The following is a 21212-nucleotide window of genomic DNA, read 5'->3' on the forward strand; positions in this document are numbered from 1 at the left end:
CTAAAAACTAAAGGTAAACCATCTTTTTAATATCAGATAAAACAAGATAGGACATGCAGTGACTGACAAGTAAACCTGCCCACCCAGCAGATATGAGGAATTCAAACCTAATCAAAACAAAACCATTGAATTCCACTGTGTAGTCACTTTTTTTTTTTTTAAATGCCTGAATTGTACTCTTAACTAAAGTTTTACATCAAGCTGTAGATAACTCATTTATTTACGCTGAAAGTCTGACTGTGTAAACAAGTTTATTTGACAATATGAATGGGAAAAAAACAGCAAATGCATTGTTTTAATGTGAACGTTTGATGGGTTTCAATCCATCCGCGCCTTCAAGGTTTTGGAGGTGATCTTGTCTTTCTCACTGGAAGAGAAGACAAGCATGTCAATCACCGCAACGTTTCAGCTCCAACCCATCAACAGTGTCACCATACTTACATGACGTGTACGACAACGCCCATGCCGGAGACTGCGTCCCGGTCGACTGCATTGAGCATGGCTTGTGAAATCGTCTCAAAGAGGTCATCTGGCTCCTGTGTGACCATCAAACAAGACACGTGGAAAATGTATTAAGCAAGGCACAGACGTCTTCTTTTGAAATAAATGCTTTCAGCTACTGGGGTTTTAATGACTCCTGTTAGTCATTTTTAAAAATTATGAGGATGGACTTTCCTGCCAAAAAGTGACATCACACACGAAGAATACATCAGAGAAAATAAACAAATTTGATTGAACAGATCGTTTTGAAATGGGCTGAGCTATGGTCAAGGGCAGGCTGTCAAAATTTATTTATTTCAAGCAGAAAAAAGTGGTCTTTTCTTCCTTATTTTTTTAATGGTCAGGTGTGACGAACCTGAGTGCTACCTCTTGACTACCGATTAAAGAGAATTTAACCTGCAGTGTAATTATATCTGGCCCGCGAAGACAAATTGTGCATCGACTTTGTGTCAATGCTACAATTGCAAATTGTCTTCACTTAAAAAAAAATGGTGTTGCTAGTTTTTTATATTACCATTCATCTTTTTAAAAATTCGAACAGTTTTTACCAGTCTCTGATTTCACAACTAGTTAGTCATCAGTTTGTTGTATAACCTATACTGTATATAATATGAGATGTTCATACATTTATTTGGGTTGACAGTCATAATGGCCCGCCGAAGGAAACTATGATTACGATGTAGCCTGAGACAAAAATGAGTTTGACACCCCTGCTTTATCACAATAATTAGGGAACAGAAAATGTCATTAGGCACCACATCAGGACCCCCTGGTTTACATTTTGAATTTTCACAAATTGCAGGTGGTTGCTGCAATGGCTTTTGACACTCAACTTACCATGTCAGGTCTCCACAAGGATTCACACATTCCATACATTTGCTCCGAGCATGTCCCGCTCACAACAAAGTCCTCCGTCACCATGGGACATCCAATCAAATCCAGGGAGCAGATGAATGGCTCAAAGGTCTTTGGATCCAGCCCGGCAATCACAGGCTCGATGTAGTAGGGTCCGAACCTACCAAGAAAAATCACTGTGACCTTTCATCTTATCTCTACGCAGCTTTTGAGACTAATATGGAGCCATGAAATGGCACAGACCTGCGTTCATACAAGAGGTTAGACACCATGCTCATGAAAGTCTTGGGTTTGATCTGGCGCCCCTCCTTCAGCTCGTAAAGGTTCAATCTGAATTTAAGCCTCTGGGATCTATTTGCAACAGAGAGACACACAAAAAATGATGTCGGTGATGACTTAACTCAAACTGTCACAAACACTTACACTGTCTGAACGTCAGTGGCTAGCCCGGCAAGTCCAATGTACAGCCTCTCGCCCATGGGGAAGATCTTCTCAAAATCGGTTGTGACCATCTGAGCCTGAACGCCAAACCTGCGGTCGGATGCGATGGCCACACAGTTCTTCCCTCTCATGGCCATGACGGCCCCTCCATTATAGGACATAAAAGACTGCATGGTGGGCGACAAAGGAGAGAGGCCACAATTATATGGTATCAAAAACGCTGAGAATCAGATATTACATGGAGAAATAATATGAGATGAAACAAAACATTTTTTACTGTTCTTCAGACTTTTCTTATCCACTGGTGGTGGGAGACTTAACAAGCTTCCCTCTCATCTATAACCACTTCAAACAATAAGACGTATGTGGAAATAGTTGTTACAGTTGTATCATTGACAACGTTTTTAGCGTGCTGTTGTATTCATATTTTGCAACTGCTGCTGTTGTGAACTCACTATAAAGATGTATTATTGTGTTGTATTGTACTTCTCCAGTATGTGTTCGGTAAATACTTCTGGAGAGTGCGCAATTACGTGTATCACAGAGTTATGTAGAATATATGGTATGCGATTTTAGATAGCTATTACGAACGGTTCAGAGCCACATTTATTCTCCCCATTTTGGACCCATTGTTCAAATGTGACTTTCAACCTGCATTTGAACTACTTTGTAAACATTATGCAACGTTTTTTTTCCGTACACTGTATGTATTATACATATGTTCATGCAAATGTTTCCTATAGTACTTAGTTTCCCGGCCATGCTAAACGATTAGCATGGCTGGGATCTCCATCCACTTAGATTTACATTCAACTTTCAAGCCCATCGTTCAGTATTGTTGCTTATTCCTACCATTGTTAAGATGTTGTAGTCCAAGTGTCACAAACAGGACTTTAAACTGAGCCTCGCAGGGAATTTTGAAAGACTAGCTTCCCGGTGTGACTACACAAATTTGGAGAAACTCTAAGCATATACACACAAACATGATTGGCTGTGTTGCTCGAATATGATTGGCTCTTTAAGAACCATTTCATTGGCTGTGTCGATGGACAACATAGTTTCTTTGAGGCGCGTTAAAGGAACATACCCGCCAAAGTTCATTTTCTGCCATTCGGTTAGTAAGTGTGTATTAAAGGGCTAGAGACACCGGTATATGTATAAATCGGTTTTAGTTAGCTTATGGGCTTATAAATATAAATTGACGCTCGAAACAACGAAAAGGAAGCTGTTTCTCTGAAAAATATAATTAAAATTTGCCGCACGGACGAGTTTGACTGCACCGAGCCGCCAGCCGGAAGTGACGTCTCATGACGTCTCAAGTTGTACGGGTTTAGCTTCAGTGAATGTAAACAAAAAGAAGGGTTAGAATTTCAAAGTAGGGTTGAAAGCTCGGGCTAGGGTTTTAAACTAAGGTTCATACTAGAGTTAGGGTTTCAAACTAGGGTTTAAATCACAGGTGTCAAACTCAAGGCCTGGGGGCCAGATACGGCCTGCCAATTCATTTTGTGTGGCCCACGAAGACAAATTGTGCATCAAATCCGTGTGTCATTATTAAAGTTGCAAATTGTCCACTTTTATTAATATCTTTTAATTTTAAATTTGACCAGTTTTTACTCGTCTGATTTCAAAACGAGTTATCTGTCAGTTTGTTTTGTAGCTTTTACTGTATATAATATGCGGTGCTCATACATTGATTTGGGTTGACAGTCAGAAGCTATGACTACAATGCGGCCCGCGAAAAAATTGAGTTTGACACCCCTGCTTTAGATGAACAAAACGGCTTTGAAAAGATACCTTACGAAAAAAGGTTCTCCAGCCTTATGGCAGTGGGTGCTACTGATCCCGGAATGCTTCATGCGCCTACCTGTAGAATAAGATATGTCCACTTCAAATTTACAGTGAACAACTGAGGAGCAGTCGTCTATTTATTTAGTTTTACATACGTTTTTTTTTTTGTTTGTTTTTACATTTCGTTTTACAATGGAGGATTATATATCCAAACGATTTTCAACTATGGATTTTCGGTCGAAGCAGGAGGTCATCAGTAAAGGAAGAGCAACTCCGGAGTTAAAAGATTTGATTCAGACAACAAGACTTCGGAACGGAGTGGTACGCACGATCGAAAACAAGTTTTTGATTCCATGTGCTTATTTGAGTGTTTTTATGTGTGAAGACTGCTGATATGAGATTTTAATTAAAATAGTTCAAATTAAATAATGAATAAGCCAGAGCAGCGTGCCGGACAAACATCACCTAGCGACAACAACACACATTTCCACGGCAAGGCATTGTAAGTAAAATGAGAACAGTTGTGCCGCTTTGGGGCCTATAAAAACAAATAAATATTGAGTAATTGCTGGGTTCTATAAGTCACGTGATCTATGTTGGTCAAATGAAAAAGCACCAAAAAAGTTATCTCTATTAATGGCATTACAATGTTATTTGACACTCAAAGAACCCAATTACAGGTCTTCCAATAATGACCAAAATGTCATGCATGTTTAAAATCGAGTATATAGTACATATTTTAAAAGAAATTCAGTTGATGTTTCTTCAGGATTCCATTAAGTTACTTTTATACATGCTATGCTGCAACAATTCCACATTAACGTCTCTACCAACTTCAAACACCATGATACCAAATGTATTTTCACCAGAAAAGGAGGTGCACCGTTTCTGGAGGTACTGCAGTACCAGGTTGATGCGTAGAGTGGACAGAGACAGCTCCTATTCCACCTCCCTGCTACAAAAATCAATTTAACATATGGTCCCCGGAGAGGGAACGTATCAGATATTAAACTGATAAGAACAGATACTACACTTGATCTTAGCCAAAAGGCCAATAAGCAATAACCTGAGGTAGTCAAATGGGGACCACGTGATTTCCAGCACTACAACCTAAAGTGAGAGTGACAAACGTCACCAAGCAACAACAACACACATTTCCACGGCAAGACATTCTAAGTAAAATGAGGACAGTTGTGCTGCTTTGGGGCCTATAAAGACAAATAAATATTGAGTAATTGCTGGGTTCAATAAGTCACGTGATCTATGTCGGTCCAATATAAAAGCACCAAGAAAGTTATCTGGATTAATGGCATTACAATGTTATTTGACACTCAAAGAACCCAATTACAGGTGTTCCAATAATGACCAAAATGTCATGCATGTTTAAAATCGAGTCTATAGTACATATTTTAAAAGAAAAACAGTTGATGTTTCTTCAGGATTCCGTTAAGTTACTTTTATACATGCTATGCTGCAACAATTCCACATTAACATCTCTACCAACTTGTAACACCATGATAACAAATGTATTGTTTTCACCAGAAAAGGGGGTGCACCATTGCCGGATGTACTGCAATACCAGGTTGATGTGTGGAGTGGACGGAGCAAGCCCCTATTCCACCTCCTACTCTAGAAAATTCATTTTATTACATGGTTCCCATGCTCCCAAGGGGGAGCGCATCAGATATTAAACTGATAAGAACAGATACTAAACTTGATCTTAGCCAAAAGGCCGAGAAGCGATAACCCAAGGCAGTCAAACGGGGACCAAGTCATTTCCAGCACTACAACCTAAAGTGAGAGTGACAAACATCACCTAGCGACAACAGCACACATTTACACGCCAAGACATTGTAAGCGAAATGAGGACAGCTGTGCCGCTTTGGGGCCTATAAAAACAAATAAATATTGAGTAATTGCTGGGTTCTATAAGTCACGTGTTCTATGTTGGTAAATGAAAAAGCACCAAGAAAGTTATCTCTATAAATGGCATTACAATGTTATTTTACACTCAAAGATCCCAATTACAGGTGTTCACCAATATTACAAACACATGATGAATTGTAATGGGACAATTTTGTTGCTTTGCGTGCTACAAATGAATAGAATGTTCGGCTATATTTCGCTAGTCACATGATCCAGCGAGAATTTTGTTTTAAAACCTATCTCGTTTAATGACGTGAAACAGATGTCGTTTGTAAAGTAAATGACTATTCAAGAAAAAGACAGTTTAAGTATTGTTGGATTTGTCCACAATTTAGGGAGTGCGCTATCTGCGCCTCACGGCAAAAGCCATTGCCAATCACCTGTTATCCAATTTACTCACTGCGTGCTCGTTTGATTTCTTCAGATTTAGGAAAATGCTAAGACACTGAAGCAGAAATTAGACTTACACAGGTTGGTTGAGTTCAATCACAATTCTTGTTCAGAAAGCTCTGTTTTCAGGAAAGTACAATACAGCGCTGGGCCCTTCAAGAGCGGAAAGTCTCCATTCAGAAATGCAATGTTCAAGGTTCTTTGATCAGCTTATATTCAGTTGCACATTGTGGGCCGAGTTTGATGGGTGATGAGTCTTTGGGGCGGGGCAGGTTCGCAGGAGAGTCTGATTCCATGGGAGTGGGTGCTGGTTCGGTGAGAGCTGGTTCCGTGGGGTTGGGTGCTGATTATGAGCGATTCGATGTGTGGGGGCTGTTGTTTTCCTTTCCGTCTTTCAGCCTTGACGATCATCTTTGGCTGGGCTGTCTCCGTCTGGCACCTGCAGGTTTTATCTCCAAGTGACCTTCCTGTAAACATTCTCCTCCATTCTTGCACATACACTGTCTCACCTAATTCTTTCATCATTCTTTCAATTTTGTCATTTTGTACAAAATTATGTGAGCTTTTGGCTGTGACATCATTAATCTATTACTGTTCCCTGACTATGCAAAGTTTGTTCTTTTGATCTCCATGTACTTGCTTACGTCATCATATTCTTAGTTTAATCATGCTTTCAACCATATCTTTTCTTTGTTAGGCAAAATATTTCCCTCTGTCCAGAACGTTCAGTAGTAATCGAAAACTGGCGTCTAGCATTAGTCAAAACATAAGATACAATCAAGTACTGAACATTTTTAGACGACTTTGGCAGTGTCCGTGATTTAGAAAATCATCAGGCATGCATTAAACAGTTCCTTACGGGTCATCAAGCTATTCAGGCAATATATCAAAAAAACATTTGTTATTTCAAAGTGCTCAGAAATATATATATCAGATCATAAATTTATAAAAACCTTTCTCATTACCACTTATCAAAAATGTCTAGTTATGTCTTCTTTATTGATTTGGTGTGTAGGTATAATTATATGCTTAAAATGTTTCTTTTATTTATTTAATATGTGAATATACTTGTCTGCTTATGTACTTTATTCAATGAGGTTTGAGCATATCTGTTTTTGTAGCTAGGCAGGACTTTTTGTATTTCGACCCCATTCCTTCAGTATTTTAACGATGTTTGACGATAATGACCAGGCAATTTATTTCACACGCCAGGTCACGTTACTTCCTGTTTCCTGTTAAGTAAGTAAAGTCTGATTAAGAGCGCCCCCATCGCAGTGGAGGCGATCGACACTCACGTAATTGCTTGTACTTCGCAAAGACACGGCCCACTTGTTTTCACATATACTGTACAATAAATAAACGCATCCAAACTTTACAACAAAATCGTACATATTTGTTATCATATGTCAGTTTAAGTTATATTAGTGTGACTAGCGCACGTACGAGGTTAATAATGGTAATGAGGGTGGCCCTAAATGCTAATTGAGTCATTAGCTCACCTGTTCGGTAGAAAGTGACGTATATCCAAATGTATTGCTTATTGCTCCCACTGGTTCACCTGAAGGGCACTATTTTCATACTTTCGCACGAATTGATAACTTTTGTCAGTGGTCGACAGCGTAAATCCCAAATTTAAGGAGCTGTTTTATTAGTTAAGGCACCATACTGACTAGCGACCACCCGTTTGCTTGAGTGACGTTCAGGTTCACTTCGGACTTCTAAGTCTCATTACGTAAACGGGAAAATAAAATTGTTCTAATGTAAATGTTATTTTAAGTATTATTTGACTGCTCAGTGTTTGGTGAAAAGGTACAATATGACTCAATGAAGTAGAACACAACATTCAACAATCTCTTGTGAACAAAGGAGTGTGAGAACTACATTGGTTCAGAGCACACACCAGGAAGGCTTGATTTAAAGCATATAACAGTTAGACCTGTTTCTGAACAACTTTCATACATATCCCAAATATTGCGAGTGTCTATGTTTTTCTTCCCTTTCCTTAGAATATAGGGGAATTAATTTTGAGTCGTTTTCTCTTTTAAAGTGAAAAAAAAAAGTCTGGTTCCTTCTCATCTGTCAAACGTGGTATTGTCAATGTGGCACAAAATGAGAAAATGTAGCTTGACTAATGTTTTAATCAACAATATTACGCTTGATGTTGGATACTGTATTTTTCCCACTCATAATTGTCGGTATTTACCTAACTTACTATTCCCAAGTAACTAGTTACTTGGAAATATATATGGTGGGAAATATAACAAAATGAGATAAGTTACTAGATGCAGTGAAAATGTGTATGTTGCAATTAATTAATGTATCCACTTTTTATGGGAGGAATATTATAAAGGGCACTCTGGGCATTAGCGGGGGAAAAAAACAAAAAATAGCTGACATCTTTATACAATCAACCACTTTTATCCACTTGCGATCATGATGTTTAAAAATAGTTACCAAAAAATCATATTTCATCAAGCCATTTCAAAATAATTGGTGTTATCTTGTTGTGACTTCAGATCAGTTCCGTATGACTATTTAGCCAAGTTGGAAATTTAGTATAGCGAGGTCAAGCAATACAAGTTGTAATTGAAAAGACTTCTGGAAATAACATTTGTGATAAAACCATCAAAAGTCCCAATTGTCTGGAAAATTTGAAAGGAAAAATACAATCTTTTCACCAATGGTAAACAGTTTCTACGAAATAATTTTATTTTACAGGACTGAAAATTGATTTTATGTAGACATAGGCTTATTGTTCATCTCAAAACAACATCCATTCCTCTACTAAGGATATTGATTAATGTTTGTTGCCTCTTTTTAAGTCACTATGTACAATATTGTTCATGTTCATCTCTTCATGAAATTATCCAACGAAGCCGGTGTCCTTTGAATGGAGTGAATATTCCGCTTCACTCTGTCCTCTAAAGAAGACGTGGCAGCACTCTCCAACTTCATATCACTGCAAGAATGGAAAGAGGTCTTATTGAACAAAAACTGTACAATTTAAGACTTGATATTTCTCCTTGACAGCAATATCAGCACGAAGATGATCTGTGAGTTCAGTGATGATCTAACTTTGTGTTGTAGTTCTTAGTCCTGAGGACAATTTTTAAGGGTCTCTGTCTTGTAGCGACATCAAAGGTATTTTTACTTGTCTTTGCCTAGGACAGTGCAGACTCAAGATTTTAGATCATGACCAGTCGAGACCAGGGCAGTAATAATGTGATCAGTGAGAAATGCAGAATGATCGCATAATTTGTAGACATTAAAACACAAATTAACTTAGATTTGAAATTTGTTTCATTGTGCTATTTCAAAATCAACACAGCAGATTTTGTTTTCATTGCAAATGTAATGAATGTAAAGATACTGTTAATTTATTTCCGCGTTTTTTTTCTTTTTGAAGGGATGTGGTTTTACTTTGATATACAGTCTTGGTCTCTACATTATACTCTCAAGTCGCGGTAAAGTCTTGGTCTCAGTTTGAGTGCTCTTGACTACAACACTAGTGAAACTTAATTGAGTTTGGGTTAGAAAAAATGTATAGAAATAGGAGAGCGAAAGACAAACGTACTGGATAAAACCAGCATGACGGTCATGCTTGGAATTTTGTTCCTGCAGTTTTTCCTGCTCATCTTGCTTCCTGTATCTTCTCACGTTATTCTCCCGGTCCTCATCTCTCTTCTTGGCCTGGTCCATCATCTCCTTTCTTTTCTGCTCCAGCTCCTCAGCAGAGAGCTTCCTGCAAGAAAAGCATGACAACAAGCCAAACTTTGCTTAAATGCTGCTGGAAATTAGTACAACAATCTGTTTTTCTTTCACAGATAATCACATTAGTCAATCTCACACAAGTGTTCCTACATGCAGAGAGGCATTGGCAATGCATGAACAGTACAAACTATGCCATGTCCCTGTTATGACCCTATCTTTTTTTAACCAAAAAGGTTGAGTGTATCACAAACGGGAATACAAATTTTCATCTGCCTGTTACATGCCAGCAGCACTTAAGGGACCAACCCGCAACTGCTAAATACAAAATAAATCAGTTTCTGCATTATAGGACAGTGTTGTCTTAATACAAGTTAATAATTCAGGTGGGGGCGTCAGTGCCTCCCCAGTCATGAACCTCACTGCAATCATGAACCTCACTGCACGTCACTGCAGCAGAGGTTGTACTTTCTGAGACAGCTCAGGAAGTTCAACTAGCCAAGGAGCAGCTGAAGACCTTCTACACTCCCATCATCCAGTCTATCCTCTGCACCTCCATCACTGTCTGGTTTGAATCGGCCACCAAACAGGACAAGCACAGACCGCAACGGACAATCAGGTCTGCGGAAAAGATAATCGGGACCAACCTCCCATCTATCCAAGACTTGTACCTGTCCAGGACCAGGAAACATGCAAGTAACATCTCTACTGATTCCGATTCTGAAATAAAGTCACCCTCCATGCAATTACAACAAATGTCGATTGTTCCTATCGCCAGCAAATAAAGGGGTCAACACACTGAATATGGTTTCACAATCATAACGGCTCTCAAAAAAACATAATGCCAATGTAGGCTGTGACAAAAATGATTTTGATGGCACAGACTGATTCCAGTGTATACAAGCACACAAGACGCGCACACACAAGACGCGCACACACAAGACGCGCGCGCGCGCGCGCACACACACACACACACACACACACACACACACACACACACACACACACACACACACACACACACACACACACACAGACAGACAGACAGACAGACAGACACAGACAGACAGACCGATATCCCCAAGTCTTACTTTGACACATGATTCCGCTGCCTTTGGTAACGCTGTCTCTGTGGGCTACAACCTTTGACATCTATCTTCCTGTCACTTCGGTGTGAGGAAGAGCGGTGATTTTCCCCATTTTTTCTTGCAGGAGATCGGCTTCGGCTCCTCTCGTGGCGTTTTGAGTGATTCAAAGCAGAGGACTGGTATTGTTTGCCGGCAGGTAGCTAGGGTGTAAAGAGAAGATTGAAGAGTAAGGGTCGTGGGTCCACTGATAATATGTGTGACATGACACTTTGCTGCTTACTGACCAGGAGGCCATAGCCGGGCAGATGATGGGAATGAGATTTGTTATAAGAGGTCACTCCATCTGGTGTGCGCAACCTGAAAGACACGTTTAAAAGTAATATTCAGATCTAAATCAGTAGATGTTTCTAAGTAATTAATAAGCTATACAAACATGTTAACATGGGATCCCCGCATCTTTTAAAAAAATATTTTAATATGAATTTGTTTTAACCGTGTTTGTTATTCTATGACTTATTATTGCTGCATGAACAGCACTTTGTATGCAGCGGTGTTTGTTTTAAAGTGATAAATACAGTTGATTGTTACAAGTAACATGAAAAGTTGAAGTCATAAAGCCACAGATTTGTTTGCAATATTGTTGTAATCTGCCTTATAATATATACAGTTATGTTTAAGCCGCATTTATTAATTATTTAATCACAATATTAAGAGGGATCACAATTGGATTTGTTTTCTAAATCATTCTCAACCCTACTTTTAATTATCAAACAACCTTGTGTACCTGTCTTTTTTGTCATCTTGTTCATCCGAACTCGAAGTTGAGTGGCTTCTCTTGTGTTTCTTCTCTTTTCTTTTCTCTTTGTCTCCTTTCTTTTCCTTCTTGTCCTTCTTCCTCTTCTTCTTCTTGTCTTTCTTGTTGAGGTTCTGGCGCAACTATGACCGTGACACAAAGTTTCCCATAAAAGTTATCAAAAAGCAGCAAAATTTGTAGTAGGAAAGCTTTTTAATTCTTTTTTACCATTTCTTTAATTTTCTTCATCTTCACTGGATTCGTCAATACTTCTCTTTTCTTTTCCTCCTCACGCTTCCTGGAATGCAAAACACAAGATTTCATGCACACTTTAGTTTGAAGTATTGTAAAAACAACAGGTCTTGAAAAGGAGCAGAACAACGTTTTACCTAATTACAAAAAGAGGATCCTCCCGGATCTTGGCGGCCATGTCCAGGCTGGAGGTAGCCGTGATGGGACTAAAGATGGAGCCAGGCAGAAGGCCAGTCTCTGCTGATGGACCACTTTCAGGCTCCTCATATTGATCAGTGATCTGCTTGTCAATGGCACGACCCATGAGATACTCATCTCTGGACACCTGACTAGAAACGCCCTGGTACATCCAGTCCAGACGATCATCCTTCTTTCTGTACAAACGATACATAATGAGAAAACCTGACTGACATTCGAACGTTTTCCATGTTGAGGCCAAAAGCTGTGTTCTTGAAAACTAACTTGATGGCACCGCTTTCCTCAGCGTATCTCGTCATCTCTTCGCGGGCTCTTTCCTCCTTTAGCTCCTTCTGAAGCTCCTCGATTTTCTTACATTCAGATTCATGTTTTTGCTCGGCTTTCCAGACACGCTCGATATTTTTCATAGTCTGCGGGTGCCAGCTTTTCTTTAAGTTCTAACATAGGACGATAGAAATTCATTGAGTAGCAGGGTAATTTAAATAAACGGCTTCAATTTGTAACAGAAGACGTAATTGATGATGTAAACAGAAAGGAATTGGCATTTCATGCAATGGCAGCTTTCAACAGATAACTTACCAGATCGCCGCCCCCCATGTTTAAACCTTTGTTTTAGTTACTAATGAAAGCGAGGAAAATGAAGATTATTGTCCTTTTCTAAACACCGGTGGTAAACGAACGTTTTACATTTACACGAAGGTCGAGAAGGCTGGGAACAACGTAGCGAGTGTGCTGCTACGGTCTGTTGTGTTTCCGGTAGGTAATCTTCCTTTTCCGGTGTTGTGCTCGATTTGGTTCCCCCGTGAGATTTTGTTCCCCCTGCCGCGGGAGCGCGCACGCCTTGTTTGGAAAGCGAAAAACCGATGCCGTACGGCGTCGTACGGCGTCAGCACTATGTTGTTTTCAATAAAAACATGAAGAATTTACGTTTGCGTCAGTCAATTTTAATTTTTATAAAGGATTATTCTCATTTGATGTCTTTAAATTCATCCGCGTTCTGCCATTGAAGCGGGGTGCATTCAAAGACCAGTCGTACAGACGGAACACTCACTCACTTCACCAAAAAGCAACGATATAATTACGTGAGCTCTTTGCATAAACCTCGATGCAAAGAAACTCCTCCTTTTGGGTACCGTTACATGCTACAAGGAGTATATATTACAAAGGAGACTTTATTCTCAATTGTAATCATCATTCATCCATCCATTTTACTACTCAGGTATTTTCAAAGCAAATTAATATTGTTGCATTTATTAATTTGCTTTAAAATGACAGCGCAATATAATTAAAAGCTGACACTCTAGCAATGTCAAACGTGTTCATTTAAGAAAAAGCCACACACGTTTTGTGATCAAATCTTTCATAACGACAATGATTTGAGAGAATTGATTTGAATGAATAATTCATAATTCTTAACTTCATTGATAATTTTGCAAGATATAATTCAATAAACAGTACTAATACGGACAGCCCTTGAGTCTGTAGCCCAAGTTACAGGGGGGGGAACATATCCTCACGGGTGCCCTGTTAGAATATGTCCCCCCCCCCCCCCCCCCATTTAAAACGGTGTAAATGTAAATAAATGATTTGTGCACTGATAACTTTACAATATTGGATGATAAATAAATAAATAAATAAATAAATAAATAAATAAATAAATAAATAAATAAATAAACAAATAGATAATAATGCTTTCTTTTTTTTGTTGGTCAAACAATATTGTCTTTAATTCAAACTTGTCACCGAAGCACCTATTTTACCCCACTTTGTAAGTGCGGACTTCATGTCATTTCGCCATTTGTTTTCTGACAACAATACGCTGCCGCACGATGGACCCAACTATTTACCAACAAATTATTGCCTACTAAACAAAACGTCAATACCCAAATGTTATTAAGAAGAAGGAGAAGTACGTATTGAGAAGAAAAGCTTCGTTTTACGACGTTGAGGGTAAGATACACAACGTACATAAATCAAGCAAATTAGATCCAGAGACGCACCAAAAATTCACATTGCAGAACCTGCTAATTTCTACACTAACGTCAGAAACTTACGTTTTAGAGTAATTACTCTATAACACAAATAATTGACTTATAAAATGTTGAACGCAATATATATAACACACCTCACTATGAAGGAAATTGTTGAATTTGTTGAGTGCAACTCAAGCTAATGTTTTTTTCAAGTAACTATTTGTAGATCTATTGAGTAAATATTTGATAAATTATCAAACTAAAGTAACATATTTGGTTGTAGACCCATTGAGTGAACATTTGATATATTATGAAACTGTTTTTTTTTTTTTGGTCCAAGTAGCAAATTTGCAATTAGGTGTATTGAGTGAGTACTTCATGAATTACCACAAGTATGGTGCTAATTCAACGTTTTATTTTTACTTCGACTCAGGAGGGGAGCTGTATTATTGCCGCCAAAAAGGCACAGGCCAGGCAGTCCAAGTGAAGGTTGTCTGTGGTGCTGAAGAGGCAAATGAAATTTTTAAGAGTTTTCATGCCAGCCCGGCAGGGGCAGACGCCGGGCAAAATAAAACAACACACAGCATCTCTCTGAGATATTACTGGCCAGCGATGTCTGTTGACATTAATGAGTGGGTATGTAAACAATACAAAAAGAGTATACTTATTTGTTCATTTTTTTTAAGCCTGCAAACATAATGAATGAAACTATTCCTTTGTATCTTTTGCAAACAATTCAAAATGATTATCTAAGCTCTTCCCCTTCTTTTTGCATGCATTTATTAACAATGACTACTTTTCCACAAAACTTGCCATTGTCAGGTGTCCCAGTGCACGAATGTCAGGCAGCCGGCATATCAATAAAAAGCCCAACAGAGGTCATGCCTATACAGGTCAGTTAATCCAAATAATGTTCTCTATTTTGACCCAAGGTCTATATAGTATTTTGTATGTGGCATACTTTATATAACTATTTTTCTCAGCAACATCAGTTTAACACAATTTGTTTTTATAAATATTTATTTATTAGGTGTCTCAGCCATTTGAACTCTTGGGGATGGACCTCATTGGCAAACTGGCTCAGACAAAAGATGGATACCAATATATTTGCGTGATGGTCGATTATTTCACAAAATGGCCTCAAGCCTATCCATTGAGGTCGAAGTCTGCTGCTGATGTTACCGCCTGTATCCTAAAATTCGTCTACCAATTTGAGTCGCCAAAAAGGATCTTGACAGATCAAGGCAAAGAATTTGTCAATGCAGTAAGTACTACAGTGTTTGGCAGAAATTATCTTCATCATAGCTGTCAAATACAAGTCCCTGAGGGCATATCTGGCCTGCAACTTTATTTTGTGTGGCCAATGAAAGCAACGAAAGGATGTCGAACTTCATAAAATAGCTGGAGTAAAATAAAATAAAAAAAAAAACGTTTCTTAGTGCTCATTGTATTTTGTCCGTGTTTTGTGACTGTTGCACTTGTGGGTGTTGTATTTTCCTTCTGTGTATTTGTGATGCAAAGCCAGTGTATTGATGATGTTAAGCTCACATTCTCAAACACTGTTTCACTGCAAAATTGCCCAACTCAATTACTTATTCTTTCCCCTGGCAACTGCAGATCAACAAGAGAGTATGTGAAATGCTTGACACAAAAAGAAGCCTTTGCTCACCATACCACCCTCAAACTAATGGGTTGGTGGAAAAATTAAATGGGACAATTCAAAGGTGAGTGTACTTCATTTACCCACATTAATCTTTGACAATTTCTTGTTATGATGTCGCTCATGAGTTTGCTTTTGTTTTCAAGGCACTTTCAAAGTAAATAACATGCACTATAAAAACTGTTAGGTCCGAAAAAACACATTTTGGTTTAAAAATTGTCATTGGAGTCATTTATATACAATTCTCCAAAATTAATAAAAAAACAACAACACTGTCACCAGCGCAATTTTAAAACTGATTTTGTTTTTTAGAGCTCTGAGCAAAGTGGTTTGTCAGCATCCAGAAAGCTGGGATGAATATTTGGATGCAGTTATGTTTGGTTTGCGGACCAAAAAACAAATGACAACAAAGTACTCGCCTTACTTTCTAATGTTCGGCAGAGAGGCACGCTACCCCATTCAAGTGCCAGAACACTACGAGGTAAGATTTTGGCACATCAAGATCCATGATCCATTACAAGGATATACAGTATCATGGAGAAGTTTTTATACGATCAAGGACAATTTGCTTGTTGAATTTGTTTCGGTACATCTTAATTGTAAAACACAAATATAAAACTAAAACTTGTTGACACTTTAATCATGACAGCAAATGTTTGCCTTTTCTGAAGGTTGATGGCACTGTGGAGGATGTGGTGGGGATGGAAGTTATGGCACAAAACCATAACGAACAAGACCAACTATTTGAGCAAGTTAGAGAACACATAAGAAAAGCGCAGGAAAAAACAAGGCACCCAAAAACAATCTCAGGGACCACACGAACTGTACACATAGGAGATCTTGTTCTAAGACAAAATATCAGGTCTCAACAAAGAAAGGGAGGAAAATTGAACCCCAATTTTTTGGGGCCATACAAAATTGTGGCGATTGAGGGTAAGACAGCTGACCTCCAGGATGAGAATGGAGCCTTGGTCCCCAAAATAAACATTGACCACCTAAAACCATACAAAGAAAATAAACAAAGAGTGCCTCATAGGTATGAAAACAAAAAAGGAGCATCCTCATGGATGACACAGTCACCATCCCCACCAGCCTCAGCACTTCCAGCCACTGCTCCTCCAGCCACTGCTCCTCCCGCCGCAGCTCCTCCAACCACCGTTTCCTCTCCCGCTGCTCCACCAACCGCAGCTCCTCCAAGCACCGCTCCCTCTGCCATTGCTCCACCAGCCTCAGCACTTCCAGCCACTGCTCCTCCAGCCACTGCTCCTCCCACCGCAGGTCCTCCAACCACCGCTTCCTCTCCCACTGCTCCACCAGCCGCAGCTCCTCCAAGTACCGCTCCCTCTGCCACTGCTCCTCCAGCCTCAGCTCCTCCAGCCACTGCCCCCTCTGCCACTGCTCCTCCCGCCGCAGCTCCTCCAACCACCGCTCCCTCTCCCACTGCTCCACCAGCCGCAGCTCCTCCAAGCACCGCTCCCACTGCCACTGCTCCTCTAGCCTCAGCTCCTCCAGTCACCACCCCCACCACCAATATTTTCTGTTTCAATTTGTTTGCCGTTTCAATTACAGGTTATAAACGCGTACCTCCTGTTGTTGGTGAACAAACGCAACCAAATCAGCGTGGAAAAGGTTTCCTATATTGACTCATTTGCAATGACTAATTTATGGAATGGAAAGAGCCAGAGACTCAAGGTCTGTCTGTATTAGTACTGTTTATTGAATTATATCTTGCAAAATTATCAATGAAGTTAAGAAGTTAAATGCCTTAATATTGTTGCCGGGCCAATTAGTGGCCCAACAACGTTATTAAGACATTATAACAATTTTATTAAAAAACTCAATTGGCATTAATTTTGTTCTTTACACGTTTTATTGAAATTATTGACAGACGTATTTTTTTCTTCTGTTTATTTTTAGATCAACCCGGTGGAATACAAACTTATTGTTGGCATTGACAATGAGCATAATCATTGGAAGCTGGCGGTAAAGAAATGTTTTAATGCCACAAGAGGGAGTAACATTACAGCAAAAAATATATAGTTATGTGCAAAATGTTTGATAATTCATGCATATGAATAATAAAACCTCATATTTTGTGTTTAAAATATAGGCAATCATGCCAGGAGAAAAAAGGTCCTTACTGCTTGATCCTCTTGGTGAGTCTCAAATGGACATTAAAAAATGCCTGGAATCAACCCGGTAAGCACAGCTTCTAAAAGTCAGAGTTCTATTGTGATATCAACATTTAACTGAAGATGTGCGCTTTCTTTTGAAAGTGGACTAGGTTTTTATTTTTATCAATACAAATTATGTAATTGACGGATAAAACTTGAAATTTGTGTTTATGTGCTGGCTCTTATATTTCAGGGCGTTCATGCACAACAAAGGGTGCAATGTTTCCAGGTGGACTTGTGGCACTGTCCCCCATCCCAGGCAACAAGATTCAACCTCTTGTGGTGTCTTTGCTTTGAAAGTATGCATTTGATTTACAGACTATATTTATCAAACTCATATCACTCAACTATGCAAAAACTTAATCAAACATTACTCAAAACAAAAAAACTAATTTAGAGTTCATACAACAAAGGACTAAAACAAATTATTGTCTGACAGTTAAATTTTTTGTACGATATATATAGGCTAAAGATGGCAAACATTTAAGGCATTCTTTATGCACTGTCAACATCTGACATTGTCTTTTTCAGTTTGCAGAACATCTTCTTTCAAATAAAGAAATAGATTTCTCAGCAAAGGCACACGATATAAATAGGTACAGGCTGCAAATTGCCACCACACTTCTATTAGAGACTGGTAAGTAATATGCACCCAAGAGATGTTATTGCCACCCAAAGAATGGTCCTGACTGTGCTATCAATGCTATATACAACTCAGTTAAGTTTTACACAGGGAAGTACGATAGCAATTCTTCTGTCTTTGTTTTCACAGATGATTTATCTGACTTGTGCTTTGTTTGTGGGGAAGCTACACATGACACAGACGACAGATAGGTAATTATGTCAGGTCTTGTTAACTAATGCATGTGATGATTAAGAAATATATTGAATGACACATGCATTGTAAATTATTGTAAATGTGCTGCATTGTATGATCTTGCTTTTTTCTTTGTTTACCAGATTCAGTGTGACGAGTGTTGCAGGTGGTTCCATCTTGTATGTGTCGGGGAGCCTCCAACCGAAGGCTCTTTTTTGTGTACAGCATGTACAGAAATTAAATGCTAAATATTTGAAGCTTGCTTGAAGACCATTTTGCTTTTTTTTAATTAAAATTTTTTATTTTATTATTTAAAAAAAAATTTTTTTTCTTAATAAAGTTTAAAGTCATTATTTTTGATGTATGTTATATGATAAAGAAATAAAGTTGTTTGAATAAAATAAGGCCAAAGATATTGAGGATATGCCGTGAGGATATGTTCCCCCCCTGTAACTTGGGCCAGGAATGAGGGAACCTGTTCAAATTTGCCACACTACCTGAGCAGACCCCCAGGAAGACAGAAAAAAAGCCAGTCGATGTCCAGGACTCACCGTTCTCAAAATGGGAGGGGGGCACAAATATTCACGGCTTGACATTTTTTATGGCGTTCCTGTTACAATTTTTATCCCACCACCTTTCACTTTGCTTGGGACAAAAGGAGCCTTCAGAACTGAAATTTCTTCAATTATTCATTCAAATCAATTCTCTCAAATCATTGTCGTTATGAAAGATTTGATCACAAAACGTGTGTGGCTTTTTCTTAAATGAACACGTTTGACATTGCTAGAGTGTCAGCTTTTAATTATATTGCGCTGTCATTTTAAAGCAAATTAATAAATGCAACAATATTAATTTGCTTTGAAAATACCTGAGTAGTAAAATGGATGGATGAATGATGATTACAATTGAGAATAAAGTCTCCTTTGTAATATATACTCCTTGTAGCATGTAACGGTACCCAAAAGGAGGAGTTTCTTTGCATCGAGGTTTATGCAAAGAGCTCACGTAATTATATCGTTGCTTTTTGGTGACGTGAGTGAGTGTTCCGTCTGTACGACTGGTCTTTGAATGCACCCCGCTTCAATGGCAGAACGCGGATGAATTTAAAGACATCAAATGAGAATAATCCTTTATAAAAATTAAAATTGACTGACGCAAACGTGAATTCTTCATGTTTTTATTGAAAACAACATAGTGCTGACGCCGTACGACGCCGTCCGGCATCGGTTTTTCGCTTTCCAAACAAGGCGTGCGCGCTCCCGCGGCAGGGGGAACAAAATCTCACGGGGGAACCAAATCGAGCACAACACCTGTTCAGAGCGTGATGCATTCAAGGCCTCAACGTGTGCTATGTGAATTCAATACTCACAAATAGCTACAATTAAAAGACAACTTTAACGATTGATCTGTGTTACATCATTGTTGTCACATGTTATGTTACTAATTAAGTATTTAGTATATTATTCGTCACAACCCTCTTTGGGAGATCAAATTTGGGAGAGGGAACCCCTGATGACAAAGCAACAATATGGCTGGTGTTGTAAATTGATTTTTAGCATTCAGGGCATGTTAAGAAACGTTGGTATATGCCCTTATATTTGTTTTGATTTGTTTATTTCGGCAAGCACATAAACAACACACTTATTACAAATTCATTTCACATCTTCTTGTCATGAGTTGTCAAAAAGGGAAGCGAGAGGAAGCAATTCTGCTTTTCTAGTCCCGTCCTGATTACAGACAGCCAGGGTTTCACAGCCAGTTTGCATGTTCTCCCAGTGCCTGCGTGGGTTTTTTGCCGGGCACTCTCCCATGCTGGCCTCCTGTCGTTTGACCATTTTCCTAAAACATCACTGCTCTAGATGAGATCTGCATAGAGGAATGGGCCAACATACCAGCAACGGTGTGTGTGAAAACCTTGTAAAGACTTACAGAAAACGTTGGACCTCTGTCATTGCCAACAAAGGGTATATAACAAAGCATTGATATGAACTTTTGTTATTGACCAAATACTTATTTTCCACCATAATTTGCAAATAAATTCTTTAAAAATCTGTGATTTTCTGGATATTTTTATTTTGTCTTTCAGAGTTGAAGTGAGGCTCGGAGGGGCACTGGTTAGCACGTCTGCCTCACAATTAGGAGGGTGCGGGTTCGAGTCCACCCTCCCTGTGTGGAGTTTGCATGTTCTCCCCGTGTCCGCATGGGTTTTCTTCGGCCACTCCGGTTTCCTCCCACATCCTAAAAACATGCTTGGTAGACCGATTGAGCACTCCAAAATCTCCCTTAGATGTGAGCGCGGATGGTTGTTCGTTTCTGTGTGCCCTGCAATTGGCTGGCAACCAGTTCAGGGTGTCCCCCGCCTACTGCTCGATGACAGCTGGGATAGGCTCCAGCATGCCCGCGACCTCCGTGGGGACAAAGCGGTACAGAAGATGGATGGATGGATGGATGGATGTTTGAAGTGCACCTATGATGAAAATTACAGGCATTTCTCATCTTGTAAGTGAGAGAACTGACACAATTGGTAGCTGACTAAATACTTTTTTGCCCCACTGTATCTGGAACAGATCAGTGCTTTTTATGTAATCTACAGGAGCAACAGTCTTGTCTCATTTCAGCTGTTAATGTTACCGTTACCCATTATTAGT

At 39.1% G+C, this 21212-nt stretch overlaps 2 protein-coding genes and 2 non-coding genes across 4 annotated transcripts; all 4 read right to left on the reverse strand.

The window, feature by feature from the left end:
- Positions 1-232: 232 nt before the first annotated feature.
- Positions 233-2812, reverse strand: psmb3 (proteasome 20S subunit beta 3). Its single transcript, XM_088372740.1, has 6 exons — positions 2650-2812; positions 1780-1964; positions 1600-1707; positions 1339-1516; positions 442-536; positions 233-367 (listed from the first exon to the last, which is right to left on the reverse strand). The coding sequence occupies exons 1-6, from the start codon at positions 2650-2652 to the stop codon at positions 319-321; spliced, it is 618 nt and encodes a 205-aa protein (XP_088228866.1). The 5' UTR covers positions 2653-2812; the 3' UTR covers positions 233-318.
- Positions 2813-4457: 1645 nt separating this feature from the next.
- On the reverse strand, positions 4458-4648 carry LOC148398710 (U2 spliceosomal RNA). The gene has a single exon (XR_015858397.1). It is a non-coding gene; the product is annotated as a U2 spliceosomal RNA (small nuclear RNA).
- Positions 4649-5130: 482 nt separating this feature from the next.
- LOC148398711 (U2 spliceosomal RNA) lies at positions 5131-5329 on the reverse strand. The gene has a single exon (XR_015858398.1). It is a non-coding gene; the product is annotated as a U2 spliceosomal RNA (small nuclear RNA).
- Positions 5330-8299: 2970 nt separating this feature from the next.
- Positions 8300-12729, reverse strand: cwc25 (CWC25 spliceosome associated protein). Its single transcript, XM_088374465.1, has 9 exons — positions 12520-12729; positions 12205-12377; positions 11880-12116; positions 11719-11788; positions 11482-11633; positions 10982-11054; positions 10701-10897; positions 9476-9643; positions 8300-8860 (listed from the first exon to the last, which is right to left on the reverse strand). The coding sequence occupies exons 1-9, from the start codon at positions 12535-12537 to the stop codon at positions 8749-8751; spliced, it is 1200 nt and encodes a 399-aa protein (XP_088230591.1). The 5' UTR covers positions 12538-12729; the 3' UTR covers positions 8300-8748.
- Between the last annotated feature and the right edge of the window lie 8483 nt (positions 12730-21212).

Source organism: Syngnathus floridae, chromosome 4 (assembly GCF_059516105.1).
Source record: "Syngnathus floridae isolate MCC-2025c chromosome 4, RoL_Sflo_1.0, whole genome shotgun sequence".
Taxonomy (NCBI): Eukaryota; Metazoa; Chordata; class Actinopteri; order Syngnathiformes; family Syngnathidae; genus Syngnathus; species Syngnathus floridae.